The sequence below is a fragment of the Eumetopias jubatus genome, unplaced genomic scaffold (genome assembly GCF_037043125.1).
Source record: "Eumetopias jubatus isolate StellerSeaLion01/CBP00866 unplaced genomic scaffold, mEumJub1_p1.0 scaffold_6, whole genome shotgun sequence".
Taxonomy (NCBI): domain Eukaryota; kingdom Metazoa; phylum Chordata; class Mammalia; order Carnivora; family Otariidae; genus Eumetopias; species Eumetopias jubatus.
The window spans coordinates 34,865,036-34,882,823 of NW_028274812.1; the positions used below are offsets into that span (position 1 = coordinate 34,865,036).

General features: G+C 36.4%; 1 protein-coding gene across 1 annotated transcript in view; it reads right to left on the reverse strand.

Annotated features, from left to right (window-relative positions):
* Window positions 1-17,788, reverse strand: part of LAMA2 (laminin subunit alpha 2) — a 468,253-nt gene that overhangs the window by 345,052 nt on the left and 105,413 nt on the right. Inside the window, exons 5-8 of the mRNA XM_088023741.1 lie at window positions 13,615-13,794; window positions 10,151-10,240; window positions 8,631-8,748; window positions 1,943-2,121 (exon numbers count right to left, since the gene is read on the reverse strand). Coding sequence (XP_087879867.1) covers window positions 1,943-2,121; window positions 8,631-8,748; window positions 10,151-10,240; window positions 13,615-13,794 — 567 coding nt within the window. The remainder of the gene's footprint in view (window positions 1-1,942; window positions 2,122-8,630; window positions 8,749-10,150; window positions 10,241-13,614; window positions 13,795-17,788) is intronic.

Below are 17,788 nucleotides of genomic sequence, written 5' to 3' on the forward strand. Positions count from 1 at the left end.
TATGCAAGATCTCTGTACTGAAACCGCTGTGAATATTTAAAGGACATATAAATAATTGGAGAGACATGCTGTATTCATGGATTACAAGACCCAATATTAGTCTTCGTTCTCTCCATATCTGTATTTAGATTCTATACAACAGTCTCAACTAATATTTCTGTCATTGACAACTTCATTCTGAAATTTGTATGGGAATATAAAGAAATCATTATGTCCAAAACAATCTTCAAAAGGAAGAATAAAGTTAGTGCACTTAGGTTTCTGAATTCTAGACTTATTAAAGGTAAAGTAAATCAAGATACCATGCTATTAATGCAAGGATGGACAAATAAATCCATGGGACAGAACTAGGGCTCCAGAAATTGACCCACATGATCAAACCACATGATTTGCCACAAATGCCTCAAAGCAATTTATTTATTTATTTTTTGAAGATTTTATTTATTTATTTGAGAGAGAAAGAGCACAAACAGAGGGAGTGGCAGGCAGAGGGAGAGGGAGAATCAGTCTCCCTGCTCTGCAGGGAGCTGGATGTGGGCTCCATCCCAGGACCCTGAGATCACCGCCTGAGCCGAAGGCAGAGGCTTAACCAACTGAGCCACTCAGGTGCCCTGTCTCAAAGCAATTTAAAGGGGAAAAAACGTACTTAAAAAAAAAATGGTTCTGGAACAACAGGTTAACCACGTAGATCTTAATCATTATTTTATACCACACTCAAAGATTTGCTTGAGATGGGTCATAGATCTAAAAGCTAAAATTATGGGGTGCCTGGGTGGCTCAGTTGGTTAAATGACTGCCTTCGGCTCAGGTCAGGATCCTGGAGTCCCAGAATCGAATCCTGCATCTGGCTCCCTGCTCAGCAGGGAGTCTGCTTCTCCCTCTGACCCTCCCCCCTCTCATGCTCTATCTCATTCTCTCTCAAATAAATAAATAAAATCTTAAAATAAAAGCTAAAATTATAATGTTTCTAGAATAAAAAAAATACCTTGGCTTGAAGGGAAACCTCACAAGATATAAGAATAGACAATAAGCACTTAATATGAAAATTAAATCCAAAATGGGATCAGCTGTAAATTTATAATAGAAGATCTGCAGTAGCACCAAGCATTGATAGGAATGACTTAGTGACTGCCAAATACCCACTCGCCACACCCACTGCACCCACTAGAATAGCTAATTCAAAAAGACAGTCAATACCAAATATTAGAAATGATATGGAAGAATTGGAACTCACACATTTTTGGTGAACATGTAAAATATTGTTACTAATTTGGCAAAATGTTGGCAGTTTCTTATAAAGTCATATAAAGACATATAAATATCCTATAAAACAAGTATTCTATCCCTAGATACTTATGCAAACAAGGTAAATAAAACTTGACCACAAAAACACTTAACATAACATAGAAGTCTTTCTGTGGCCGTGTTTTATTTAATATAAGCAGTGTTTTGTAGGAGCTAACCAAAACCTGAAAATGACACAAATATCCACCAACAGAATGGATTAAAGATTGCAGTACGTTCATGCAAAGGAATAATATTCAGTAATTAAAAAAAAAAAGAACTATGGATGCACACACCATGGATAACTCTTTAAATGTTATATTGAGTGAAAGAAGGAAAACAAAATTGTATTTATTTTATGATTTCATTTTTATGAAATTCACTAAGAGGCAAAACTAATTTACGTTCTAAAAATCAGTTTGCCAAGGGGTGAGGATTGACAGGAATGGGGCACAATGGAACTTTCTAGAGAGATGGAAGTGTTCTATACCACATCCTCAAAGATTTATCCAGTTTCTATTTTGAAACACTTCTAGTCACCTCTTAGAATTTGCAGTCAAATTGTTTAGGGAAGCTTTCAAAATTATTTTTCCATATAATACATCTCTGTATGAAAAAGCCAAAAATAACACTTTGTGAAGGAAAAAGCATGCTTTACCCCTTTGGGCCTGAAGAAACCATCAATGCATGTCTCACAGTTTATACCAGCCGTGTTTTGGGTGCAGTTAATGCACACACCCCCTCCAATGTACTTTCCATGGATATTTAAGCTCAGATTTCTTCTGGCAACATTTTCATCATAGTAGCATTCTTCAGCTTTCCCATGACAATTGCATGCTGCATTAGGGAAAAATAAATTCATAAACATTAATTTCAGGTTTCAGATATTGAAAATCATCTTCTATTATATAAGAGATTTTTGTACTCTATGAGAAATTATATTGCATTAGCATATATATATATATATAAAATCAGTACAAAATTATCTAGAAAGTATTTGGATTTATTGAATATATTAATAAATTCATACTTTTTAATGAAACTTGAAATAATTAAAACCTATAAATTAAACTGAATCATATGAAACTGCCAATATTTGACTGATTTTATCTTACAAAACTGAAATTTCTCATGGTTCAACCCATAATTTCCTATTATGACAAACAATAAATTATTAAACTATGGCACTGAATGATTAATATCCAGGTAATCTGAAATGGATAATTATTATATGTGAATCTCAGCGTTAGAACCTATGGGTAAAAAAGGACACTTAGGACATAGTTCCTTTTTTGTGCTTCTGATAATAACTAAAACTTGGGTTTTTTTATATGCTATGTTCTGTTTTATACTTATTGCCGCTGATTTTAATTCTCCAAATAGCTTTTACGAGTTAGGGACTCTTTTCATCTATCAGGCGATAAAGAGAAGTGAAGTAATTATAGAAGGTAACCAAATCAGTCTTGTCAACCTCACTCTAAAGTCAGGCTCCTGAGTCTACAGGGCTAACACCTGGCAAATCCCTTCAAGTTCTATCTGATAAGAGAGGTGAACTGTATGCTAAGTGCCAAGGAATCAGGGCAATATGACAGCTGGTCTGCTTAGTGGCTGAGATCACACTGTTTTGCACCAGTCTTGGTGCTCCAGCACTTTGTAGTCATGTGATGTAGGGAACTTCTTAATTTCACTTAGGCTCAGTTTCTGTAAACATGGAGAGGTCAATAGTAATTACCAGACAGGAATATTTAAAAGCTTTAGGTGAGAAAATGCCTGTAGAATCATTAGCATAATGCCTTGTATATAAGTTCTTAATCGATTTTTTCCCCCGACCCCCTTCCCCCTTGATCCTCCTGTCTTCCAATCCCCTTCCCTTCTTCCTCCTCCTTTTCTGTTTCGTGTCATACTATAGGAGCTTAGGGATGTGAAAAAATTATTCCCCCAGAAAGAACTGGGTAAGGCTTTAAAAAAATGGGTAAAATTTATTTTAGGATGGGAACTAGGAAAAAAGATATATTATGCAGAATCTCCTTCCACAGATGCTGAGTTTCTTAGATGTTCTTACATGGATGTCCACATATATGTGTGTGGGGGGGTGGGTACATATGTGTATATGGCTTCATGCGTGGGGCACACAGCTTACTCTTCTCCCCCCCCCCCACCACAGAGGGAAACATTTATAAACTGTTCTGAACTATTTCCAAATTTTACTAATAATAAATAGCATACTCTTTCTCTATTAGCATATGTTTCCCCTAAGGCTACACAGGGTACTTCTTGAATGGGGTGTTTAACAGATCCCTATTAATGGGTAATTATATTGTTTCCAGATTTCTCTTTTATAAGTAACACTGAGTACATACTAGGAGAACAAGGAGGTGGGAGAGGATTGGGGGTTCTAATGTCATACTGCTTCCCATTTGTCAGATGAGTGACTCTGTGAAGAAAATTTAAACCTTGGTGTCATTTTTTAAAAAGATTTATTTATTTATTTGTCAGAGAGAGAGAGAGCACAAGCAGGGGAGCAGCAGGCAAAGGGAGAAGGAGAAGCAGGCTCCCCACTGAGCAGAGAGCCCTACACGGGGCTCCATCCCAGGACCCTGGGATCATGACCTGACCTGAAGGCAGACACTTAACTGACTGAGCCACACAGGCGCTCCACTTGGTGTCATTTTTATGCTTCCCTCTTAACGGATGTGGTGAGAATGCAAAACACCCAGTGGAATGGCTGGCACCCGGGAAATACTCCGCTGCATAAATGTTAGAAGCAGTCGTAGTAGTGATTATGTGCTCCTGACAGTCATAATGTGCTCTGTACAGCTATCCGACGACATCTATAGGTGAAATTCCTACAAGTATAATTTCTAGTCAAATTTTAACTTCAATTAATTTGAAAAATTTCTGGGGCGCCTGGGTGGCTCAGTCGGTTAAGCCACTGCCTTCAGCTCAGGTCATGATCCTGGAGTCCCGGGATCGAGTTCCGCATCGGGCTCCCCGCTCAGCGGGCAGTCTGCTTCTCCCTCTGACCCTCTTCCCTCTCATGTTCTCTCTCTCTATCTCATTCTCTCTCTCAAATAAATAAATAAATAAATAAATAAATAAATAAATAAATAAATAAATAAATCTTTAAAAAAAATTTGAAAAATGTCCCCCCAAAAATGCTATGTCAGATTACTTTCCTTCCAATAGATAATGATAAAACTTTAGCCTCACCAACACTGTGTATTATCAACCCTCTTAATTAGTTCCTGGACATAGTAAGCATTCAGGTATTTGTTGAGTGAATGAATGATAAGTTTGATAAGTTGAAAAGAGTATTTTCCTGTGAATTGTGCAAGACTGTTGAATCACAGATCTGTACTTCTGAAACAAATAATGCAACATATTTTAAGAAAAAAGAAAAAGAAGATGATAACAGGAGAGGAAGAAAAGGGGAGTATGTCAGAGGAGGAGACGAATCATGAGAGATGATGGACTCTGAAAAACAAACTGAGGGTTCTAGAGGGGAGGGGGTAGGGGGATGGGTTAGCCTGGTGATGGGTATTGAGGAGGGCACGTTCTGCATGGAGCACTGGGTGTTATGAACAAACAATGAATCATGGAATACTGCACCAAAAACTAATGATGTAATATATGGTGATTAACATAATAAAAAATTAAAAAAAAAGAAAAAAAAAGAAAAGAGTATTTTCATTGTTTTAATTGGTACTTCTTTAATTATGAATAAGTGTGATAACCTCTTTAGATGGTTTTGAGTCTTTTCTTTTCCTGAGAAATGTCTGTTTTAATCTTTGTTCATTTTTAACCCGTTTATTGAATTCTTTCTTATTGTTATAGAAGATGTCTTAATATAGTAAGAATATCATCTCCTTGTCATGTTTGTAGCAAATAGCTTCCCCAGTCTGTTGACTTTGGTTTAGAATATAGGATTCTTGCTATACTGATGGAAAGTTTTCAAACTTTATTCTAGGGAAACTGTAGCCATAAATATAAATCACTAGGCATTAGAAGCAGTTTTATATCTTTAGGACAATACACAAGAATTCTTAAAAATCCTGTTTTAAAAATACATTGCAAGAAAACAGGCAAGATTCCTGCTTCCAGTTTAAGTAGTGGGGAAATATAGAGGAATGCAAAGTGATTCTCACATTATTTAGATTTAGTATTTATAACCATGAGCTACGTAGGTAAAACACTGAGGTTGGGGGAGCCCTGCTTTTCACATTCCATGCCCAGGGCCCTCTGCCTACAGCTTCCACGGCTGTTTTAAAGGCCCTGCACCTGCAAAATTCCCCATTTATAGCCTCAGAGAACACGGATGGTACCCACTCACAAAGAGCAATTTTTCACTCGGCCATCAGCAGTTTGCTATTTCACAGAATGTCCAAGACACGTGATAGAAATGTCTTTAGTACAGGCTTAGCAGGGGAAGAAATATTCTTTGCTTTTTAGAGATATATCTTGCCTTAAGTAAGCCAGACTGATGAAAATCCAAATTAAACTCAAATGAATTAGTAGGTAATTATTCATTTTATAGAAGGATATGTCATGTTACAGAAGGGTTTTTCTACATCTTAAGGTGACTGGAACACAATTCAACTTGGAAAAGAAAATTTTCATATAAGCTTTTAGGAATGCATACCTAAAAGCATGATATTTATGTAAGTTTCTAAGGTTTGGATTCCTATCTTTAATTTGTGGATAAAATAGAAAAACATTTTTTTTTCAATTTGGAAATACAGCCTCCCATCTGTCCCATAAGAAAAGACAATTGTTTTGGAATTCTACTATTTAAAAAATGTATATAGTAACAAGTGGCAATGTGCTTCTGTGTTGCTTTGTCCATCCCTGTTGCTCACAAATTTGAGCTATACTTTTTGTTTCCTTGTGTAAATATATATACACAAATGGAGAGTGGTACAGGATTTTGCAGATCCACTTTACAAAACTAGAATTGTGTGACAGAATGTCAGGGGCAACAGTAAGAATCTCTGCCCTCAAACACTGCCCCCACTTGGGATGGCTGATATTCCACCAGAGGAAGAGAAATATAATTAAATTTAAAGATGTTTGAGAACATAAGTGGCATTTCACTTAAATTCACTCTTAGGAATGAACATCTGCTCTCCCTGGGAGAAGCCAAGGGATGGTCAGGAATGCGGTAGGGGGGAGGTGACGAAAACAAAAGCTGGGGCTCCGGATGCCCCTTTTACCACAGTATGGGGTGGTGGCCTATTTCTGCAGATAGAACTTAGTAAAAATGGGTGATTTCTAACAAAACATCTTCACAGTGAGGCAGACACGAATCAAAAGGCAAAAAAAGGGTACCTGCGTGGTTCAGTTGGTTAAGCGCCAACTCTTGGTTTCAGCTCAGGTCATGATTTCAGGGACGTGAGATTGAGCCCTGCATCAGGCTCAGTGCTCAGCACAGAGTCTGCTTGGGATTCTCATCCTCTGCCCCCCCCCCCCCTATGAAATAAATAAGCAAATCTTTTCTAAAAAAAGGTGAGTACAGAAAATGGAGGGACTCAAGGCATTGATAGTATATGCAGAATTTTAAACTCGAGAGAAAATATTTTATGGTTGGGGGATTTTATGATTAAAGTTTGCTATGATTCAATAGTTTTAAGAACCTACCATGTCTGACACATGCTACGTGATAAAATTTTTTTAAATAAGTACACAAAGTTGGTATTAGCTTAAAATGTCTACCAAGCCTGTTTTGGGGGCCATATATACCTGTGGAACTGAAAAAATGTAGCTAGGACTCACTAAAATATTAATATTTGAATTCAACTGAATTGGGCTTCATGGCTAGTTTGGATTTATAGCTCAGCACAAGTCTTTGTTTTTAGGTCTTGTCTTGGCCTGAGCAGATCTCCAGAACACAGGTTTCTCTAGCATCCCTGTCACCATGTTGGGCCAGTTGACAATTTTAGGCTACAAAGTCATCTGCTACACTTCTTATTTTCTTATTTCCCTTCGGAAAAAACTGGACATATGGGGTTGTCTTTAAAAATGATAACATTCAAGTGTTAATGAGTGTTTGTTGACACATATTTGCACAGCTGATTTTTTACTATTTTTCATTACTGGCTTTTTCTTGGTTGTCACTGTCCCATAATTGTTACAGCATAGTTTATGCTAATGAATATCACTGGTGCCATTTCTAATATTAGTATCTTATACTGTTATTAATGAGAAACCATACATTTAAAATATTTATTATTACCATTAAAATATTATTTTTCTACAAATTTGATTTTTTTTGCCTTCTCTGTTACCTTTTACTCTCATATTCTTCCCAGCTACTGTGCCCAAACACCACCCTTTACAAAGTATAACTAATGAATCAGAGTGGTTTTTTTTGTTTTTTAGGTAATGATATAGCTCTAACTGGAAAGGTATAATCTCTCCTCTCTGTTTTTTTCTCCATTTAGTAGATGATTGATATACAAAAAGCTGTCGACCAGGGGAGGAGCTACAAAGGGAGAAAGCAGAAGAATCTGGAGCTACACTGGTTTCAGAATCATTTTACAAACATATAAACGTATTAGAAAATTAGTCTCTTTATAGTGTAGATTTTGCTGAGTGTTCATTTGCATTTCTAGTGGAGTGTGTTTGTGTGTATGTGTACATAGTTGACCCTTAAACAACATGGGTTTTGAACTGCGTGGATCTACTTATACACAGACTTTTTTAAATAAATTTACTGGAAATTTTTTTGGAGATTTTTGACAATTTAAAAACACTCACAAATGATCCATATAGCCTAGGAATACCAAAAAAAATAAGAAAAAGTTAGATATTATTGTAAGAATACAATATATTATACATTATATTATACATATATAAAATACATGTTAATTGACTATGTTATTGGTAAGGCTTCTGATCAACAGTAGACTATTAGTAATTAAGTTTCTGGAGAATCAGAAGTTATATACAAATTTCTAACTGTGGGTGGGGGTTGGCATCCCTAACCTCCACTTTATTCAAGGTCAATTCTGTGTGTGCACACGTGTGCACAAGCTTATATAATGCTTATAGCTTGAGATTTACTCTGATGACAGTAAGTGTACTTTTATAAAAAGTATGCTTTTTACTATGCTTTTATCTATTTTTCATAATGCCCACACAGTGGTAAAGTCTAGGTGTTTAGTAATATTTGTCAAATTAAAAAACAAAACAAAACTGAGTAAAACAGGGTAAAAGAGCCTACCAGCTCTTGCCTTGGATGAAATAGATAAACTGGAAACATGCACTTACCTAAAATCACCACATGTTTACATTACCTGTATCCCAGAAAAGGAAGAACCACATATGTTGTTGAATTCTAAGGAACATACCTTCACATTCTGTTTTAGTCAGAAAAGTCCCAGCTCGCCAGGGTTTCTGATGGAATCCCGGACAGCACTGATCACAGCTATCACCACATGTATTATGCTCACACTCACAGCGGGATTTCTAGGCAAAAATTGGGGGGAAAGCATAATTTTAGTATTTTTGGAACCACAAATGAAGGGCTTTCCCCAGAAGGTGGAAGGAAGAAAAGACAGAACTTTGAGACCACGTGCCAAAATGTGAAATTCCTGTCAGTCTGGAAAGGAAGAACTACCAGCCGTGGGAGTGGACATATTTGATCAACACCAGCCTAAGGAGGTCCAGACAGGTTCTAGAATTGCTGGGCTCAAGTCTGAAAGAGAGCACAGGCCCAACTGACATTGATCTTGAAGACTGAACTCACTCTGATTCCCGAGTTCTATAGGTTTTCTGGTTGGAGATGTCCACTTTAAGGCAAAGTACCGTTAACATTTAAGGATGTGGGAAGAGGAGAATAGGTTCCTAGGCACCAGAGGCCATAGGTCTAATAGAAATCTAATGTCCCAGGACTGAATCTCTTGTCTGTGTGTGCTCCGAGTAGAGTCCAATTCACCGTGTGGAACCAGGCCTGCAAGGCTGCCTTGGGGGCTCTCGCAGCTCAGGGAACACATGGGAGACAACAGCCACACTCTGCAGAGAGTCGCACCATGGACTTGCCCAGAAGGATAGGCCAGGGCATTGAACCTTCCCTAGGCAGTCACATTATGATGCATTAGTCAGAAAACCAGCTTTGAGAGAAATACCATTTGTATTACAGTTTTAGAAGAAAAAACAATCTGTACATAAGTAACTATGTTCACTGATCTTACTACTCAATATGTTTCTTCCCTATAATATACTATAGATGATTCTGTATTTCACCAGTTTCTGACTGAGAAAAACAGATATCCATTCATCTTCTTTTTAGATGATGCTTATTTAATACATGGGCATTAATCAAAAATTCAAGCCAAAAGCATTCTAGCATTTTCTACCTGGAAGTTTCATCACTCTCTTGAATACACTCTTCAATTCTGCACCGTATCACCCCAGCCCTACCTCAGCCTCCTGTTCCATGGCCATTCCCATTTACTTCCATGCACAGTTTTCATTTGTTTGCATTAATTTTTTTTGGTGAAAACTTTTAAAAGAAATGGTCAGGTTGATTGATGGCAGGCATTCTCTAAAGTTAAGTCATACAGCAGGCTGTCATCGCCAGAGAGGTTTCAAAATAGACCAGTTTGGAAGCCTTTTTGGAAAAAAAAAAAAAAACAAAAAAACGACAACAAAAAAAACAACCTAATCTCTCTTTTCTGATACTGTGGTGGCTGACTTCAAAGTCTATCATCCTAACTGCCAGTTCTATTTCACCCTGGCGCGGCTTTCTGTTACACCGTCTAACTGGGGACCTGACACCCATTCACAGCATCTCTGTCGGCAAAGCAGCTCATGAAGCATTGGACAGTTGAGAGTTTCATTTTGCTAAGCATCCTATAAATATACATACATTTGTCACCGGATCAAGTGGACAAGCCCTGGCATGACCATAGCAGATGCACATCCCTCCGACCGAAATATCCTTGACCGAGTAGTAATACTGCAAAAAGCAATCCAGAGAGAAATCCTGTTAGGATGACTGCAAGGTGTAAGTAACCAAAGGGAACATTCACTTAAAAATATTACTTTCTGCTTTATCCTTAGTTTGAAAAAGGGAAACAACAGAGGGCTCACAAAAGGTATCGAGTTAACTCTTTGCACTGTGATCAGAGCCCAGAGAAAGAATGCCTCTGATTTACGTTTGGTGGGCATTTGAGAAATTTCCTTCCCCCAGACATATAAAGTCTATGCTGGAGTATTTATTTTTGAGAGCAAGTTGTTATGGCGGGGTGGGGGAGGGTAAGAGCAATAACTCTTCATAAAAGTTGTTTTACGTAGTTTTGTGAAAGAAAACTTCCTTTATTGCCATTATAGGAAGCTCAGTGTTCATTAATCACATGCAGACTGTCTTACTCAATGGATTTGAAGAAACTCAATATATTTAGAGGAAATCATGCTCATAACAAAACGTTTCTTAACCATGTTAAGAGGAAATAAAAGGTAATGAACTGCAAGATTGATATAATGTAAGGAGTAAACTACATAGGTGGGACACTTGCTATTTTTTTCATTTTTATGTGAAAATGTCCATGTGATTACTTTCTTATTTGAAATTAATATAGGGCTATGTCTTTAATGATTTTAATCTACCCATCTATTTTTAAAGATAATTTATAATTATAGTACTGGACTATTTAAAAATTTTAATTAATATGACATAACATTTTATAATTGGGGGAATACATTATCTGATAGAATCCAAATAACCATCTCCATGGTAGATATTTCTATTTTTCCAATTATTCACATTAAAAAACCCAGCAAGGGGGCGCCTGGGTGGCTCAGTCGTTAAGCGTCTGCCTTCGGCTCAGGTCATGATCCCGGGGTTCCGGGATCGAGGCCCACATCGGGCTCCCTGCTCAGCAGGAAGCCTGCTTCTCCCTCTCCCACTCCCCCTGCTTGTGTTCTGTCTCTCGCTATGTCTCTCCCTGTCAAATAAATAAAATCTTTAAAAAAAAATAAAAATTAAAAATTAAAATAAAAAAATTAAAAACCCAGCAAGAATAAGTAGGTGAATACAAATCTGAGTTCCCTAGTTACAAATTCCCTTTTTCCATTTATTTTTCCTGTTTGTTTTTGTTGTTTACATAGAGTATCTTTTATAATATTTTTTGTTACTTTTCTTTCTTGATATACCTAGACCTGGAACTTGAAATGAAACTTGCCAGAAGTTTAGGTAATGTAAAAGTCTGCTTTTCACTAACTTCATCACTTAATAATATAGATATGAATAGGGATATTTGCTCAGAAAGCTGATAGAGTACTTTTGTAGATGCTTTTAAAACTGGGAAATTTGTTTTAAATATAAATGCATAATGCTTCACTTTTGAGTCAAGAAGAGCTGAAATTCAATATCCTATTTTATATATTTAAATTTATAGGTAGTGTTTACTGAACTTGAGCACTTTCCAAAAGCTTATTTATATATTGCATTTTATTGCAGTATTTTAAAGGCTCATGTACAATGAAGTTATAAATAATAGATGTGCATCCAACCCCCACTCAGCCTTCTGCAACAGATGATAAAAGGAACATATTTATTTACATTGATTTTTTTTTCCTCTGTTAGATATACTGTCGGAAAAGATTAAATTTCACTTCAAAATTACTCAGTCTTCCTCAGGGTATATTTTTAAGTCATGTCAACATAATAACAAAGGTGATTTTTTAAACAAGAGGCTAAACATTGCAGTAAAATAATGATTACTTCTGCATAAGATAATTTACAATACGCTGAAATGTAATGCAAGGTAAAATTATTTCAAGTTTGGAAAATGCAGGGCACTAAAACATCCAACGTGGGTTGTATGAGGATAATCAAACCTCAAAAGTTATTTTTGGGATGATGGAGCGGTTAGGTGTGGGTAAGTTAAGTAATGAGAAGAAAATATACATAAGGGGTATTCATGAACTGTGAAAAGTGCTGCCCTTCGATATTCAGCACTTTTTGCTGGTTCAGCAATTTGTAACTGGTGGCAGTAATCAGACTTTTAGAACTAAGTGCATTGTTCTAGAATTAAGTGCTGTGTCTCACAATCTCAGTTTCTCTCTACAATCCTATTTCCACCTTCACCTCTTGTCACAGAGTAGATACTCTGTTAGCATAGGTTTGCTGTATGGATTTATAGCTGAATTGATAACAATGTCTTGGTTGTATAGCAGCCTATAAGGAGGGGGACATAAACTAATGAATGTGGTAAGGAATAGGTAGGAAGAAATGCAATTATTACTTTAGTAACCTGGACTGATCCCCCATGTCATAATGCACAAATCCTAGTTTAACATTGGAAAACAGCACTTCTGTTAGCTCCTGTTTTCAAAGATTTTTAATAAAAAGGGACACCATCACCATTCCCCCCCCCCGATATTCTATTTATAAAAGACAATAAAACAGGGTATACAATCAGTTTTCTGCCACAGTAGAGCTTTTTAACACTATGCCTTGCGATTCATTAATGAAACATAAAGTTAAATTATTTGATTGGGCAAAATGGTCCACAGAACAGCAACACTTAGATCACCTAAAAACTTGCTAGAATTATTGTTTTTCAACTTTGCCCTAGATGTATATATTTAAATTTATAGGTAGTGTTTACTGAACTTGAGCACTTTCAAAGAATGGGCCAGAATCTACATTTCCACAATTTCACCAGCTAATTCTGTTCACATTATAGTGCAAGATACAGGGATGCCTGGGTGGCTCAGTCGTTAGGCGTCTGCCTTCGGCTTGGGTCATTGTCCCAATGGTCCTGGGATCGAGCCCCACATCAGGCTCCCTGTGCTTCTCCTCCCTCTACCCCTGCTTGTGTTCCCTCTCTCTCTGTGTCTCTCTCTGTCAAATAAATAAATAACTTTAAAAAATTTTAAAAAGTGTAAGATATATTGAGATGTGTATGTGCATGTGTATGTACTATACTGAGTTATGACAGAAAATATATTTCTTAGTGTGGATTGTGGCCAAAAATGTTTCAAAGCCATGGCACCTCCTGTAGTAACTCCCCAATGGCAATTATGATAGTAGTTCAGAACACCTAAGGTGACAAAAACAAATTCAGTCATCAAAAATAAGATTATGAACTAGGCACTGCAATCTTCACTTTACAAATGAGGAAATTCAAGTTTAAAAATGTTAAAAAGTTTGATAAATGCTACATATCTAATAAGTGGCAGAGCTTGGCTTTGAACAAAGGAAGGTTATGTTGAATTTTAGTCTGATAACAACCCCTCCTACAAATCACTGAAAGAGATCTTTTAAAATTACTTAACAATTAAAAATATCATTTACAGGCTGCGATATGATTCATACTAACTTACTCTTCGGGTGACAATCGGGTCTATTTCTCTTGGGTCTTTGTGAGCAAACATCATCAAATCAGCATTCAAGGTCCGGATCCTCTGAAATCTCAGGCGAATATAGCGAGCAGAGGTAAATTCTAGCAGTTCAGGAGAAGGGTCATCAGCACTTGGTCTCCCATTGATCAAAGAGATGTGAATCTACACAATATAGGAAATAATTTAACAATTAAGGTTACCAAAAATGAAATATCTGGCTTTCTCTGATTTTTTCTTGGGAAAATAAAGTTCAGCTTCACATCTCCCAATTAGGCAGATGCAGGTTGATAATTTACTCACTGGAATATGGTGTAGTAATTGAGGAAGTTTACGGACCTTCTAATATATGTATAAGCAATTCATTTGTTTATATTTTAGGCATTCTCTATATACTGCAATTCCCCATATTCTTTTTTTCTAAGGCATTGCATCCACTTGATTTTGCTAGGATTTCCATAAAATCTTAAATCAATCATTCTTTTTCTGAAAATTGTTATGCCCTAAAATTATTTAAGAATCTGCTATATAGTGGGAAACCAGAAAACTTGGTTTTTAAAAGTTATAAAATTTCAGATAATACAGGAACTTAAAGTACTTCTAAGATTGAAAGTATCTAATTATACAGCCTTAAATATATACAGCAAAAATTGACACATTCGAAGAAAACTAGACAAATCTACAATCACAGTGAGAGATTTCAAAAAGTTGTTTTTTTGTTATTTGGCTTTTAGAAATTGATAGATTAAAAAGACAAAATAATTAACAAAGATTTAACATATTCTTTGAAAAATTCACTCTACGAAAATACATTGAAACCTGGATGGAATCGTACATTTTCAGGAAAATAATTCTGCACAATTAACACCAGAAGAAATAAAATCTAATCATGTAAAAAATGGAGAAATTAGCAAAGAACTACCCTCTAGAGGTGCACAAAGCCTATATTCTCTCACGGGCATCTCATGAGAGTAGAGAATTCTGATGAGGAAAAACTGATAAAACCAAAAGTATTCCTATTACAGATAAAGAAATTATTTCCAAATTACCTGAAGAGCTCCTATAAATCAACAACAACAAAAAGACCAACAACTAACACAAAAACATAAAACTATACAGGGACCATTCAAAGAAAAAGAAATATTAGTGGCCGTTAAGCTTTTGATAAGACAGTGATCCTCACTCATAATAACAGGACTGCTCATTTAAGTTTTTTTTTAAAGATTTTATTTTATTTATTTGATTGAGAGAAAGAGTGAAAGAGAGAGGGAGGGAGAGGAAGAAGCAGGCTCCTGATGCGGGGCTCCACCCAGGACCCTGGGATCATGACTGGAGCCGAAGGCAGATGTTTAACAAACTGAGGCACCCAGGCGCCCCACGACAGCTCATTTAAAATACAGTAATAAACTGTTTCCATTTTTTCATGTTGTCAAAACCCCAAAATTTTTTTTTAAATTTTAAAATTTAAATTTTAAAAACTCCCTCATGGCAAGACTGAGGAGATATAGGAATTCTCTGACTCAGGTGTGGGTGACACAAACCACTATGAAGGTGAATTCAGCAATAACTATCAACATTACAAATGCCTAGAATTTTGACCTAGAAATTCTACTTCTGGGAAATATCCTACATATATATATATATATATTCCTACAGCATTTTATTTTTTTTTTGGTAATAGCAAAAGACTGGAAACAATCTAGTATCTGACAATAATGTATGGCTGGTTAAATAAGTTATACACCTATACAATGAATTACATGTATGATGAAAAGGAATGAGGAAACTCATAAAAGTACTGTACTTTTACTTTTTCTGTCCTTCGTAAATGCAGTATTCCCTATGTGACAAATTAAATCAAAATTGTCCAAAACCTGTCCAAAACACACACACAATTACAGGAGGCTAAAGAGACAGGAATACAAGAAGAGAAGAACGTGTGCTGGGCTGAGGGCGGTCCTTATGTACACTGAGAAACTGTGACTTGAGGTCACCCGCTGGAATTCTCATCCACTTTGAAAGACGATAAATCATGTGTGTTAATTATGTTTTTTGACAGGAGAGGCAATGATATGTATTTCTATTCCTAACATTCTGCATTTAGATAATCCCTGAGAGATTTTACAAACTGCCAATAAACTACTGAATCACTAGAAAAATAAATATAGCAAACTCTGAGATGAGAAACTAATTCTGATGCCATGAAGAATAAACTCAAAATGGTTCAGGATAAAAAATATGAAATGTCCCAGCTAACTGAGGCTACCTTGGATATTTAGTGGAGAATAAATTCACTTAATGCATTTGAGGATGAGAGAATGCAAAATCTTCTAAAACACTGAACCTCAATATCCTGAATAAGGTAGGAAATTCTAGAAGACTTAAGTCGGACTTGCACATTCCACAGTTCTGGTATCTAGCAGGTGAGCCAGAAATATGTTTAAAATTAAGTTGTCTCAATGACTTAAGAATGTATCAATTAAATGTAAAGCTTGAACAAATAGATGCATGAAGCAATTAAAATTAGTTGCCCTTAGAGATTTTGGCATCCAAGAAATCACCAGTGCCCTTGAATTCATGCTTAAGTTTGTATCTTATCAAGCTCTCCCTTCATTGCTTCCAAAAGTGCCATTTGAAAGAAAGGAAGACATCACCACATGTCCAGGATTAATGTTTCTGAAAATTATTAAGGTTTATTTGGTGTAAATGCTGTGGGAGCCATATCTGTACTGTACACGGAATCAGAAGTTCCTCATTTAAACATATAAGAACTTTAAAAAAAAATGGTGCACATGTTCTCATTTAGGTTAATAAACCATGTGATAGTGACATAAAGGATTCGGCAAAAGAACACTTCTCCTCATGGCTTCGGTATTTTCATCAAGCTCCTCTGCCAAGAGACCTTGTGAGTTAGTTCCAAGCTGTTTCTGGGATATAAAACCAGCCAGATGTTTGGCCATGTTGTGTGCAGCTTCCTTCCGTCATTTTTCCCACTCTCCTTCAAAATAAATCCTAATATTAGATAGGATATGTCCATTCGCACTTGGCTGTGTAATTCCAAGTCCACTGGATAGCTTTGCATATTTCCTGATCTCCGGCGGGGGGGGGGGGGCGGGGGTGACAACTGGAGGGTGTCTATCTTCAAAAAGATGAAAAGTGTCAATCCTTAAGACCACCGCTGCCTTGCTGAGAGGCCGTGGGAAGTCTGTGGTGGTCTGGTGTCTTCTGAAATGATTTCCATTACAGACATGTTGGAGAGTATATGTTCATGCTGTCAAAGGAATTCATTCCCAACTGAAAATATCAGCCTGATTAACAGCCGGCTTTTTAGATTTTAAAATTACACACTTCTCTGAAATTAGTTTTCATAGATAAATAAAAAGAAAATGAAAACTCATGAGAAATACCCTTTTTTATGACCAAACGTCTAAGTCAATATTATACTCTACCCATCCAAATAAATCTGTTTTTGTTCGTTGTAGGCATACTATTTAAATCACATTTCCTTTGCAGATGGATAAGACCTCTGTGCCTCTATGGCGTTTTTACTTTTGTGATTAGAATACAACTTAAAAATAGTTTTCACAGCAAATAATCAATTTTCTAGTATGGATAATTGTCCCTTCTTATTATGTTTTTCTATTTATATTATTGCATCTGCTTTAGATTGCTGGAAGATCTATAGTCCTAATATGTTCCCCAATGATACAAGTTCATTGAGTAAATGGATGGGTGTGAGAACGATCATTAAGGATCATCACTAATCATCAGAAACGTGGAAATGAGTAGTGGAAAGGATAGCGTTGACAACGTGCCATGTAGTATACTCTGTTCATACATTTAAAAAATCCCATTTTTATTACCAGTCTTTAAGGGTGCCAGTGACGTAAGTACAACAAGTTGAAAGTGAGGTGATCCGAGGAGATACAGCAAGAAAATCCATGTGTGTAGGATGAGATTAGCTGTCTATAGGCGTGGCCAAAGAATCTGTACAGAAGTAAGTGGCTGAGACTTGTGGGAACCTCTTAAACCCAGTCATGCTTAATAGAATGTTTCAGAGAGGGAGAGTAAGATTATAATAACTTTGAAAAGGGAGCTAATCACTTTTATTTTATCCTGTGAGGGGGGAAAAAAGCATATATTTGGTGAAAGGGGGGAA